This window comes from Rhododendron vialii, chromosome 2a (genome assembly GCF_030253575.1).
Source record: "Rhododendron vialii isolate Sample 1 chromosome 2a, ASM3025357v1".
NCBI lineage: Eukaryota > Viridiplantae > Streptophyta > Magnoliopsida > Ericales > Ericaceae > Rhododendron > Rhododendron vialii.
The window spans coordinates 20,320,295-20,334,015 of record NC_080558.1 but is presented as its reverse complement, the minus strand read 5'-3'; the positions used below and the strand labels follow the sequence as shown (position 1 = coordinate 20,334,015).

General features: G+C 38.4%; 2 protein-coding genes across 4 annotated transcripts; one reads left to right on the top strand and one right to left on the bottom strand.

The window, feature by feature from the left end:
• Nucleotides 1-2,210: 2,210 nt before the first annotated feature.
• On the top strand, nucleotides 2,211-7,693 carry LOC131315692 (E3 ubiquitin-protein ligase AIRP2-like). Of its 3 annotated transcripts, XR_009196865.1 has the most exons (6): nucleotides 2,269-2,597; nucleotides 4,504-4,654; nucleotides 4,733-4,799; nucleotides 4,897-5,131; nucleotides 5,793-5,983; nucleotides 7,158-7,297. XR_009196865.1 is itself a non-coding variant. In XM_058344886.1 (5 exons), exons 2-5 carry the CDS (start codon nucleotides 4,547-4,549, stop codon nucleotides 7,366-7,368), a joined length of 621 nt encoding a protein of 206 aa, XP_058200869.1. In that variant the 5' UTR covers nucleotides 2,211-2,325; nucleotides 4,504-4,546; the 3' UTR covers nucleotides 7,369-7,693. The 3 variants fall into 3 exon arrangements, 2 of the variants coding, with proteins under 2 accessions (XP_058200869.1, XP_058200868.1); XM_058344886.1 differs by lacking the exon at nucleotides 5,793-5,983 and having other exon boundaries at nucleotides 2,211-2,325; nucleotides 7,158-7,693; XM_058344885.1 differs by lacking the exon at nucleotides 5,793-5,983 and having other exon boundaries at nucleotides 2,246-2,597; nucleotides 7,158-7,693.
• Nucleotides 7,694-8,741: 1,048 nt separating this feature from the next.
• LOC131315691 (CBS domain-containing protein CBSX5-like) lies at nucleotides 8,742-12,209 on the bottom strand. Its single transcript, XM_058344884.1, has 2 exons — nucleotides 11,747-12,209; nucleotides 8,742-9,845 (listed from the first exon to the last, which is right to left on the bottom strand). The coding sequence occupies exons 1-2, from the start codon at nucleotides 12,112-12,114 to the stop codon at nucleotides 9,020-9,022; spliced, it is 1,194 nt and encodes a 397-aa protein (XP_058200867.1). The 5' UTR covers nucleotides 12,115-12,209; the 3' UTR covers nucleotides 8,742-9,019.
• Nucleotides 12,210-13,721: the final 1,512 nt, after the last annotated feature.

Below are 13,721 nucleotides of genomic sequence, written 5' to 3'. Positions count from 1 at the left end.
TGCCCCACCACACAAACAAGTAGTAGTAATTAAGAGTAAAAAGTTAAAAACAAAATTGGACAAATAGAATCATGGGAAGATAACGTGATAATCTACCATAGTTGTTGTCTTCCAACATAAGGGAAAATTATTCTGTGGGCTCAACTTTCAAATTCATTGGAACTTGCACTCTTTTGCCAGGGGGAGGAATTTTACTCTTGAGCACTGAATGATTTTTCAATAAGTGTTCGCAAGTTGACAACACGAGGGGTTTAGTCTTGATTTAGAATTTAGGGGTTTGCTCTATCATAAGGTTTTATGTTCGGTTCATCTCACGGACAATTCTTGAGGTCATCTCATCCTCACGCGTAAGCGTGTTTGCGAGAGGAGCTGCATGTAGAAATTATTTAGTTTAAGATGCACGCAAGCTGATGCAGGACACTCTGCATTCCAAAAAGCAACTTATGGTTGATAGATATGATCACTCATCCCATTCATTTAAAATATTTATCTGGGGAAAAGATTAACAGCTTCAAAATATCATAAAGGAAATTGATATTTACACACTCTTTTTTTATTATTCACTCTCTTTTTTATTTTTTAGTGTTGAAAGTGTATGTAAACAGTCAAAAAAGTGAGTGTGGATATAAAAAGGGGAATGTGAATATCAATTCTCTATCAAAAAATAAATTCCCAAAATCTTTAAACGAAATGAACAAAATTTTGTTTTTTTTTTGTTTTGTTTTTTTTTTATCATGAACAAAATTTTGTTGAAAAGTCGATACCGAAACAGCCACCATTAAGGGAGGAATGGACTTATCATTTAAAAATAAATAAAGGAGGAATGGGGAGAGAGAAAAAGGGTAGTTGGTAAATACACAAGAACAAGAAGGGCAAGAGTGGAGGGATATGCCGCGAAGCGATCAACGGTGTGTAGTGCGTGGGAGCAGATCCAGTCCATTTTGCTCCCGATCAGTTCGGTCCATCTGTGTGCATCTGAGACGTCTCAGATTAAAAGGGGTGTTTTTCTAAAAAAAATATTTTCTTTAAATTTGAGCCGTCGGATGCACCCAAATAGACCAAATTGATCCAGAAGAAATGGACCGGATCCGAGCCCATATTGCGTAGAGGGAAAGAGGAGGGAAAAGTGGCAGACAAAAAGAAAGGTATTGGACGATCATAAGAGAAAAGAACAAAGATAGAAAGTAGTACTAGTGGATAAGAGGAGAGAGAGAGAGAGAGAGAGGGAGTTGTGAACGTGTGTGCGCTCACTATAGACGTATTCCGAAATTTCCGTTTTTACACTCTCTCTTAGCAATGCTAGGGAGATGTCAAAATTTACATCCACTTTTTACGAATTTGGAAAAAATTTACATCCATTTTTACGAATTTGGAAATCTGTAGCTCAACCCGCACTACAAAGGCTATAGGACGACTAATCCGATCTTTTATTTTGACGTCGACACTCGGATTAAATCGATGTCCTATTGATCTGAGCCGTCAATTGCTGAAATGGACAGCTAAATAAGTTATCCTACAGAATCCTCTTGTCCCATTTTTACATCTCTCTCACAAGAGATGATAGGACCCATAAAATTAGTTAAAGGGTCTCATAATCACTTATGAGAGAATATATACAAATGGAATTTCCGTTTGACCCAAAAAAAAAAAAGAATATATACAAATGAATGTGCATTTTGATGTGTTTCTAGCATTTTTGCTCTCTTTTTTTCTGAGTAAATAAAGTACTCAACAGTCAAATTTTTGTCTTCTTTGGGCTCAATAAGTACTAAAAAACCATTAATCAATTTTCTTAGAATATATCGAGAACATTAACTTTGTAAAAGTAATGTTTTTGAAATATTGATTGATACAATCTAAGATATATTTATCACGAGAAAATCACTGAATCAATACCTAATTATCTTAACATAGGTGTATTTCAAAACTATCTCAAATGGTATTTGTTCAATACAAAAATTTTCTACGTGCTTAAAGTTCAGGACCAAATTCATAGTAAAATAAACCGTTTTGATGTGAGCCAAAAAAGCCTAGTAGAACCTACTTTGAAATTACACAAAAATAATCAGAGTCGTTTTATTTATTTAAAATATTTTAAAAAAAATTACGGTAAAACATTAACTCAATTAGATATTCGAAAAAAATGTTTTTACGCCCAATTTGATAACATTGAGCATTCCACGCCCAATTTGCAGTATTTTCAGCATTTTAAAAACTGCGTGCAACCACCTCCAGTACACGTGGCTTCTCGAAAACTTTACTCATTTGGAAGAAGCCAAGAAATCAGAAGAGTACAGAATCCAGGAGAAATTCTAGAGAGAGAAGGTAAAGTCTACACTGAGAGAGAGAGAGAGAGAGAGAGAGAGAGGGTTTAGGCGCAGTTTCCATGAACATTTTTTGGGTCTTTCGGATTGAGTGATAGAGAGAGCGAGAGAGGATTGAGGGTTGATCGATGCTGTGCTGGGTTTGTTTCTTTTGAGGACAATTTTTGTGGGTTTTCTTTGGTGGGTGGGGGATATGTACATAAGGTCCATGGGGAAATCCTTCAAGGATTCTCTCAAAGTTCTGGAAGCTGATATTCAGCACGCCAATACCCTGTTCGTAAAATCCTCTCTCTCTCTCTCTCTCTCTCTCTCTCTCTAGATATATTGGTATAACTGTGTGGATGTGTACTTGTGTGCGTGTTTGTGTGTGTGATTGTAGATTCTGGTTTGTGGGTGTTGCACTTTTCAATTGTGATTGGATAAAGACTGCAACTTTGAGAATTTGCACTTTTGGTGCTTTGGATGTTTTCATTTTGAAGTATTCGGAGGTTTAAAATACTCTCTCTAGGCACACTGTTACCCTGTGTATGTCTTTGTATTTGTATGTTTTAGTTCTCTCGAATTGTGCTTGAATTAGGGCTGGTTAGTTCGAAAGTCGCGCTTGCTTCTGTATTTTGCCTGTAGTAACGGGTTGTCAGGGTTTCATTTCTGCTAAGGAAAACTGTTTTTGGGGTTTTGAGGGTTTTGCTTCTTCTCTGAGCCTATGTTATCTATTTTGCTACTTTTGGGGTTTTGTGGGGTTTTCTGTCCGTGTCTTATGGTTTTTCTCTCCATTAGAAAATTCCTTGTTCAAAACATAAAATTATGGTACATGTTTCTGAGATTCATAAGATGTTGGTGGAAGCAATTGTAGTACCTGTCTTGACCCAATAACTACTCATAACGGTTTTTGATCGCTTGAGTTCACATAGCCAAGTGCAATCCAAAGAGGTGCAGACTTTTTCAAGTATTTTGCATAAGCTTGGCAGTTGGGACTTACAGTGATGGCCTAAAAATTCAGCAATATTGGCCTTAGCCACCTAGTTTCGTTGGGAAGTTGGCTTTGGTCGTGGAATTTCACGTGTTAAAGTTGTGTTTTCGGCATCAGATTGGAGTTTCTGCTTGGTATTCTTTTTGGATGGTACAGAAAGAGGAGAGCATTCGGGGGGGCATTTGATGAAAGAAAAATATGGGCACTGAAGATTGATAGTTCCTGGCCGATCAAAAAAAAAAGATAGATCCTACATTATTGGCCAATGAATTTTCATGGCTGTACCTTGGCTTTTTTTTACAGTGCTAAGCTCTCGACTCTCAAGCCTGAATATGTCTATGTTTATATGATTTATGGCCATATTTGTTTGATTCGACAAATAGTGATGGAACATGTAATGCCATTGCATAAATATGTTCATGTGATAGTGGTGAAGGGATTAATAATACCACATCCCACAAAGTATTTGTGGTGGGTTAGGTTTTCACCTTAGGAAAGCAAGCCTCTGAAAATAATGCTAAGTAGGGTTCCGGAGAGAGTACCTGTGAGACTCCAAGAACGTAAAGCCGGAATACTCCTCTGATGCTTAGGTCATGGAAGAGAAACTAGGGCTTTGGGTGTATGAGATTGTGTATCTCTTGTTGATGATTGATTGCCTGTATATAGGTTCTCTTTACTTCGTGTTGAAGATACCAAGACTCCGGGATTGATTCCTATCCCTAGATATTTGGAGTCCCTTCCTTGAAGGATAAGCTTCCCAAGTCGGTCTTCCTATTCACGTGGGTCTCTTCCGATGCTAGAATATTCCTTAGTAGTCGGTCCCACTCCAGCCCCCTTAAGGCGGTCTGCCTCAACCAGGCCCGGTCCGGCGGGTAATCCGGCCCACTTTAGTATTGGATAACACTCATGTTTGTGGGATATATTGTCTGACGATTCTGGCTGCAAAAGTTCTAGCCAAATTCAGGATATGTGGTCCTCTTGGATTTATACTCCAATCCAATGCTTTAATCCTGATAAACAAACAGGCTATACTTTATCCCTTCCCTATGAGTGCAGTTAAGCAAATGGGCTCTAATTTCTTATTACAACCGAGTTCCAGAGGTCGCCTTGTGTGCCGGGTCACCCTTTTATGTCAATGGACTTATTTATCTGATTCTTTTAATTATTTCCACCGTTCTGACCAGTTCTAGTTTTTATTGCGAGCTACAGGGCGTCTGATTTTTCGAGGGAATATGACGGTGCATCTCTTCAAATGAGAATGTCATACAGTCCTGCTGCACACCTGTTCCTTTTCCTTGTGCAATGGACGGACTGTCACCTTGCTGGTGCCCTTGGATTGCTCAGAATCTTAATATACAAGGTTGAATCTTCTTTCAGGTTATCGGTTTTTTAGTCTTTGTTTACACTGTTTGTTACTGACTCTACCCTTGTGGTTTAGGTTTATGTTGATGGCACCACAACTATGTGTGCCCATGAGAGAAAAGCAAGCGTACGAGAATTCTATGGTAGGTTTCCGCATTATGCAATTGGTCAGAGCCTCATTTTTCAATATTGGTCACCTTCTAATTGCCTCCTTCCTAATGTCTGAATTTTGTGGGCCAGCGGTTATTTATCCCTCTTTAGTGCAACTGCAAGGAGGTGTTACTGATACAGAAGACAAAAGGCAAAAGGCAGTATGCATGGAAAGGTACAGAAGAAGAGATGAAGAAGAACACAAACAGTATTCAGATATAGAAATTGAAAGAGAAGAAGAATGTGGAATTTGCATGGAGATGAATAGTAAGATTGTCTTGCCCAACTGCAACCACATCATGTGCTTGAAATGCTATCGGGACTGGTATTCTACTTCCCTCTATTGTCCTTGTACCATTGAAAATTGATATTAGTTCAGTAGCTTCATGCAAGTGCCTGCCTTATTTCTTTTCCAGTAGTCTACATCATCGTCTTCTTTTTTTAATAGGATCAATATCTAGCTTTATTCGAAGTTTTGAACTGTTTGCAATTCTGCATTGTCCTTATCACTATTGCCCAATGAAACCTCATCTATATTTGCCATTGATGCTTAAAAAGAAAAGAAAAGATGTATTCTCTATTATAATAACTCTCTCTCGTATAGTGTTACTGTTTCCATATTCCTTTTAGAAATCAAAACTCAGAATTCGTGTCCATAATCAAGACATCCTTCTCTCAAAGTCCAGTTATTTGTGGGGATAATTATTTGAAAATCTACGAGGCTAGGGAACAATGTCCAGCTAAGAGTTGGTTGCAGTGGCCTGACCAGGTCTCATTCTTAAACTTTGTTTTCATTGGTGCTGACGTCCATGAAGATGTGGTTTTCTGAGGGTGCTTGATATTAACAAGGCATGCGATGTGGATTTCTACATATGATCCTTTCTTGCTGTCCATACTTGCACTTATCATATTGTTTGTGGAGATCATCATTGGACAATAGTTTTGACATGACGAAGAATTCTAATTTGTCGTCAAGTCATATGCAGATCGAATATTGGCATATCCTGATTATGTATTTTCGGGGCATCAAGCCTGTAACTGCCATTTGCATCCAACTTACCATTTCTATCCATCCAACAACTGAATAAGTGTAGCCTTTGCAAACGAGTATCCGATGGGGCAAGCTTCGTATAAGCGTATATTAAAGGGTTTCAGTACAGAGCAGGCATTTCCACTGGTATCTAGTTGGTCTATCAACTTGATCTTTAGCTCTGTGTGCCTCTAACTGAATGAAGTTGGTCTCTTTATACTCGAGTTCTTACTTGAAAGCTTGATCTTGTGCCATTGTGACAATCAACGGCTTTCTGTATACTATGTTGGCATATGCATGACACAACGTGCACTGTACCTTAGTTTGTGTAAGCTATCATATCCGTGTTAGCTTTCGATTTATTTATTTTTTAGATCATGAGGAGGTGAGCCATCTTTATTCCCGGGATGCATTGCACTGTGGCCCATACAATTATTATTTTACGATCCACAACTTTCAGCATCTTTCCTGATTCACCAGCGTTAGGTTGGGAACAACACATGTTTGATAGGATCTAACTATGGTGCTCCTGCAGAAACACCAGTGTTTACTTGGTATTTGCTTGGCATGGTTATGTAGTCTTTATGTTGTTTGGGTCGTAATGCAGCCCAAACAGTTGCTCTGGATGTTTTAGTTATTTCCATAAAGAACCAGCTACAAGAGTAGTTATATTTCACCTAGTTTTGCTTTAGATTTTGCTGGAATCCAAAAGGTTTGTGGTTGATTCAGTATTTTGGGAACTACAAGTTGAAGTGGTAGATAAATTGTTTTTCAGGATTCTCCTAAAAGTTAGCTGTTGTATATATAAGGGCCGGAATAATTGCAGTCCTTTAGTAGTCTAAGTGTTTGAATGAATTCGTTTAGGATTAGGTAGTATATATATATATATATATATATAGTCCGGATCAAGTCCACACCCGTCCGCACCTCCCATTATATATATATCTTTTCTCTATTAATATCTATAAAGTGCGAATGAGAGCTATAATTCAGCTTCATTGTTTACATGAATGAAAATGGAATGGAAAGGCAGAATTCTTGTGGATAGATAGCACTTGAAATTGTGGGACTATTTCCCTTCCGCAGTAATCTTGGCTTTCTACCCTCTTGAATTTTCCTGGATGAAGTTGGTACTAAAGGTTCAAGTTGAGTTACAACCTGTTGGTCCTGTTCGATGGAATCGAACCATGGTACTCCTAGTCTCCTACAGAAGTTAGAAAAGTTCCAATTTCAACTTGCAATGTGCTTTGGCCTTGTTATGTTTAGGAAATCTTTATCCTCATTTTTTGTTGGGACTAAGAATGTGTGTTACACATTGCAGGCGCACAAGATCTCAGTCGTGCCCCTTTTGCCGCGACTGTCTGAAGGGAGTGGACTCCGCTGATCTCTGGGTATTTATGGACAGCAGGGATGTAATTGACATGGCAACTCTAACTCGGGAGAATCTCAGAAGGCTATTCATGTATATAGATAAGTTGCCTTTGGTGGTTCCTGTTACAGTTTATGACCCTTATGATTCTCATTTACGGTAGGCGGTTGTCACCAGTCTGAACCACCAATATAGCCTCCATATGACTACCATTTTCTTCTCTTTCATTAACATAAAGACTGCATTCATTGGGTCGGTCTATTTAGGTCAAAAAAATTGCGGTGCTTTCTTGGCACTTCTGAGTAGAAGAACCCGGCCTGCATGGTTTTGGGCAGGGGGTTTGAAGTTGAGATAATATGACTTGTAGGGGTTCATAATGTGTTTATCCAAATTGTAAATGCGTGTATAGCTCATACTTGGTTCGAAAACTTGTGTTGCTTCTCTTTCCCTATTACACTACCTATACTTAATATATGATGTTTGTGTCACTTGAGTAACTAACTAACTATAATGCCTCAAAAGGTTATCTTGTATGATTTACTGAGCTTTTTACGAGAATTCCGGAATGATGATGGAATGAATGTTGTTTTCGATGTTATGTTTACTTGCTTTTGAGTGCATCATCTAATATCAGAATGTTTTGTTCGACTTGTGTTTCTCGTTGTTTGGTCTGTTTTGTCAACGTAATTCACCTTTTGTTAAGAGCTGAGAATTCTAGAAGACTGGAATTGTTGTGGCACACCATATTATTGTGGTGATTGTTCGTCAAGCCTGGAGAGTGACCATATAACCTCTTCCTCTTGGCAAGCTTTTGAAAGTTACTGTGAAAAATGCGGTGTGGTCTTTCTTTGTAGCACAAGCATGTGTAGTTTCCCTTTGACATCGCTCGACACAGGTGGTATTCGGGGGTTACTGAATAGTTTGCGGGCGGTACTTACGACATCAATGGTGCTAATAATTTCCTCAGCAAATGTGTTTTTCATTCTCGCTGTGTAACATTGTGAAATTCTTTTCTTTGTTTGTGCATTGATCAATCACCTGGGAGCATTACCTGAGCCGGTACATCAATGCATGTTCCTATGGCCATTCCAAATCTGTGGAAACCCCCTTCTCAACCAGTATCTTGTTCGTTCCGGAAACATGTCTTCCTATTCCATCCTGCTTTGGATCATTTTGTTCGTTCTGGAAACACGTCTTCCTATTCCATCTTGTTTGGATCATTTCATTTCTTCATGTATCCACACTACCGTATGAATATTTGTGATATTTTTTAGACCGTGTCATTATGCAGCAAAGAAGTGCCATTTATGCAGGCCATGAGCCATTTCGATTTCTAAAAACTATGGAAACTAGAACGAAAAAACTCCGTGAACGAAAGCTTTCCACCACACCATCATTTCTGAAAAATGTTAAGGGTTTCTCAAAATGCTTGGTTCTCTCTCTCTCACGCACGCATGCTCAGACTCACCTCTATAGGGTTGCAGAATGACATTCAAGCTTCGTACTGCAATAATTTATGCGAAAAAAGAAATCAGATAGCCAAATTCTCTCTAATTCGATTGCTCTGGAGTCTGGAAATGAGGTCAATAATCTGAGGGGAATCCAATTCACATTTTCACTTTCTTGAACTCTTGCAAAAGAAAATGGATTCCCAACCACAAGACCAAAAATATTTAGTACCCTTTACGCATAACATTTAAGTTACACAAATAGCACATACAACAAAAACCCTTCAACTTCCAATTATGGTCTTAGCCAAATTTTCCCACTGATCTCTGCAGTACCATTTTGTTATTGCTTGAACAAACTCTCTCTCAAGCTTTTCGAACCCCTGCTATGCTCCGAAACACGTTCAAAATCCCAGCAAACGTCACAATTCCAACTATACTATAGTCCTCTTCCACAACCCAAACATGACTCACGCGATGCGCAAGCGCCTGAATCATCACCGCCACCAAAGAACTCCACCGACGGCAGATGATCGTCTCCGACCGCCTTGCGGGGAAATTCCGGCCCAACCCACCACCCCTAACCAACCCGAACTCCTCGTCAGAAGAGGAAGACGATAATGATGATGAATAAGAAAGTTCCTCCATTAATTCCAAGATTGCTCCCAAATTCTTCTCTTCCAACCTTTCCTTCACCAGGTTAACCAAGTCCTCCGGTGGGCCACTATAATCAAGATAAGCCATTAGATCACCAGCAGAGAGGGTTGAAATTGCCGCCGCAGCAGTTTCATCACAACAACAAAGGGTGTAAGGTGATATTTCGCCAATCAATTTGTTGTCTTCATCAACGACTGCGATTGACTTTTGCTCAGTGAGGGAGAGAGAAATGGAGTCCAAGGCTGAGGAGGCTGGGTCATCATAGTAGATAGACATGATGTTGGTTTCGATTATGTTGAGCGATTCGATTGTGAAAGCTGGGATCGGGGAGAAGATGCCGATGGAGTTGAGGAGGAAGCGGACCACGTCTTCTTGAGTTAGCCAGCAGAATTCGCGGCCGTTGTGGAGCGTGGACCCGAAAGAGGAAGATTTGGTGAGGTGTTTCTTCCTTGACGTGAAGGTGGTTGTTCTTGTCTCAATGGGGACGATTAAATTTTGTGCCCCGTCAAGGATGTAATCAATTGCTTCCAGTAAGCTGTTGGGAAGAAAGGAAAGGAGATTCAATTGGTAGAACTAACAACAGAAAACAGAAGAAGCTGAGGACAAATTAAACCAAGATGGTGTTTCACAAACTGCCATTCAGTTGAAGATTACCATTTAAGGGTGAACATAAACCAAGCAAAAAGTCCTTAAGTTCAAAATTTCACCAAAGCAATTAAACTATGCATGAACCAAATGGAAGTGTCAACATAGGGAGGTATGATTCAAGGAAATAAGCAAATAAGGACCTTCAGGAACTGTACAATGAGGGGGGAACCATACGAGCTAGAAATTGAGGGTGAAACAATAACAAGGATAAGAAGTCAACGACAAGGCAAATTCAACATAGAGAACCGAAACTACAAGGTCAACTACGCCCTCCGTCATTTTGTTTGCTTACTCTATATTGGATGCCCCAAAATGTTTGCTCTCTTTAAAGAGTTAAAGAAAAAATAGATATATTTTCATAAACTAATGCTCAAAAAAAACTAAAAGTGGTTTTAGAAGTAGACAATAAGGGAAAGAATGAAAACCTAATCAAAATTTGTAAGAAGGCATGCATTAATCACATATCCCTTGCAAAATTAAGTTCCCCTAGCAAAAGCAAACCAAATGGAAAAATGGGAGGGAGAGAGCATGAAAATCTGTCTTCTTGGGGCCCCGTGCTTTATGGGTAGTATAATGTAAGTTCTTGTAAGAAATTGTTTCATCACGATAAGAACATGTTTCCAATTCATTGTCCATTTGTCCAGTAAATAATTATTTGCAAGGGTAACACAGTAACCATTATGGATACACAACTTGCTAATATCCATTGTCCTGTAAACAAAAGTTCTTTAACGCTACTGATTGAGAACTGGTTTTGTTTTCTGGTTCTGTTCACCATGTCCAGAGATCAGCCATAACGAAGTCACCATGTGAATTCAGCTATAACGAAATGGCTAATACAAAAGAAGTGAAAATCAACTTTCCTCCTTCAATCTTCTTTTCTCTCCCAAAAAATTATATTTCTCTTCTACAAAATCAAATTATAAGGAAAGAAAAGCAGGGTGTCCCAGACAAGCCTGCACGCACTTCAGACTAATCCTTACAGCCCCTCCCACAACTATTTCACATGCTTATGCAGGGGTGAGATGGCCCCAATAGTTGTTGACAAAGAGAATTGAACCTAAAACCTTAGAAAGGAGCAAACACTCAAGTCTCAGGCCAAGACCACCAAGCCAACCCCTTAGCAAACATTTTCCTTATCACTTAGCCTTATATCCCTCTACAGATATTTTAGCAATAAATTCTATAGGAATTGGACGGTCAAATCCCTGTTGACAAACTCCTTATCTTCCTTTCATTAGGTTATTTGGGAACACCTTCCAGAATCTCAAAGGTTTTTTACCATCAATATCGACGGGATGAACAGCAATGAAGGCGATAACAAATACAGAAGTTGCGGTTAATAATGTAGGGATCATCAAAACACCAAACCATCTCTATCATAATCTCATTTCTCCTTCTTTACTTTCTCCTCCCTTCTCTTCCCTAATTTCCAAACAGACCCTTAAAACATTTTGATTCATAGGCAAGTCATTATTCGGTTCCCCTCGTACGGAACAGCAAAAATTTAAACAATTGGAACAAAATACTCCCTTCGTCCCAATTTCCTAACCGAACAAAAAATTAGTTATATTTTTCAATTGGTAATACTTTTTATATGTAATATGGATGTTGTTATGGATCTCAATTAATTCTATTAAACAATATTTTCAAAATTACATAACTGGAGAAAAGTGACACGGGCTAAAAAAAACAAATAAATTAGGACAGAGAGTAGAAACCACATTCTTATAACATGACAGAGAAATAAAACACGGCATTAATCGTAAATCAAATCGAAACACAAACCTAGAATGCGGCTCCAAATGCCTAACGATCCCAGCACCCGCTTTATCCAACAGATCGGAGACCGGCGCCCGAAGCGCAGCCGACGGGTCCACCAAGTTCTTCTCCCTGGACAAGAAACAGATCACGTCCACCATGCAGATCTTCCCGACGCACCGGCACTCGCCACCCGCCTTGGCGGCGGGGGAGCAGAGATCGGAGTGGTCGTGGTTGTTCTCACAGCAGGCCCATACGCTGACGTGGCTCTCGCCGGACCTCTTGAGGGCCGACAGGGCGTCGGCGACGGTGGCTGAGGAGGCGGGTAGGGCCGTCAGCGCCGGCTTTCCAAGGCACAGGTCCGATACCTCGCGCGCCAGGAACCTCACTGCCATACAATAGCTAGATCTGCGAGGAGAGAGAGAGACGTGGAGGGAGAGAATTCGGGAAAGAGAGAGAGAGCTGTGGATGGGATAGGAAGATGGAAGGAATGTAGGAGCCGTGAGTGAGTATTTATAGGCGGCAAATACCGCGTATATCCGGGTATTTTTGGGTGGGGTCAAAAGGAACGAACTATCATCCCGTGTCTTTCCGACGTGTTTTTTTTTCCTAATATTATATGGGAAAATAATGATTAATGACGTGTTTTGATAATTAATATTCGCTAAGAACATTTTCAGCATTAACAAATGTTCTTAGCTTGTTCTTGGCAAGTATTAATTATCAAAACACGTCATGGGCCGTTATTTTCCCATATTATTTTATACATTGGGTGTCACAAGAAATTTCTAGATAGTCTTGATTCTCCTGAATCTTAAATGTTTACGACGGAGCTCAGATTCTGACCTTTCACATGAAAGAACAAGAGTTACCAATTAGAATAGGAGCCCATTGATTTCCGACGTGCTCTCTACGTTTATTCGTGTTTTCGTCAAATATTAATCAAGCATTTTCCGTTACCATAGTCTCTCTCTTTTTTCTCTTCAAAGTCTAATTTTCCAAATAGAGGACACATTGAGATACATAATCTACCATACTGGAAAAAAAAATATAAACTCAATATAATTTACACATTGATCATTCTTTAAAGTTTTCTTATGCTTTTTTTTCCCCACTAGTGCATTTGTAATGAAACTTAATTATCACTAATGAACTCATAGGGAAAATAAGAAGGAAAAATAAATAAGATTAAAGAAATTTTCATAACGACTTTATTTTGTTGAGAAACATATTAAAAAAAACACGCTAATTGTTTTGTATGTTGGATTAGGCATTTACATGCATCTTTTATTTTTCAAAATCCACATAGGAGAGGAAAAAATAGACCACGATTGTCAAACTGTAAAATACATAACTCATTATACAAGTTTGACCAAAATATGTATAACTCAAGTTTAATTTTGTTAAATATTATAAATTGCAAGTCAAAGAAAAAAACTACTCCCTCCGTTCCATTTTCTTTGTCCATTATTCCTTTTGTCACTTTGTGTCTATTACTTATATCTTTCAATCTATAATGTTTTTCATGATTTCAATAACTTTGTATTATAGAACAAATAGATCCATATTGCATATTTTTTGAGATTGAAAGATACAAGCGATTGAAAACTGACATGAATATCAAAAAAGGACAATGAAAATGGGACGGAGGGAGTAACATACAAACATAAAAATATATATATATATTTGAAAGAAAAGATACATTGACTTCGTTCATAACAAATAAGTAGAAATCAAGGTTCTTTTTTTCCCCCGGGATGTGATGAGTTAAAAATATACAAAGCATTAATTTTATAAATAAAATGAGATACATGAAAAAAAAAAGTATTAACTTTATGAAAATAATGATCATTGAAATATAAGATGTATGAGTGATTATTCAAATTTGGCAAATATATTTAGTTAGTTGTAATTTAACATTAAATACACCAATTACAAAAGAAAATAGAACAAGAAAAATTGATTTTTTAAGTTTACATATATTCAAGGGCATTTTAGTCAT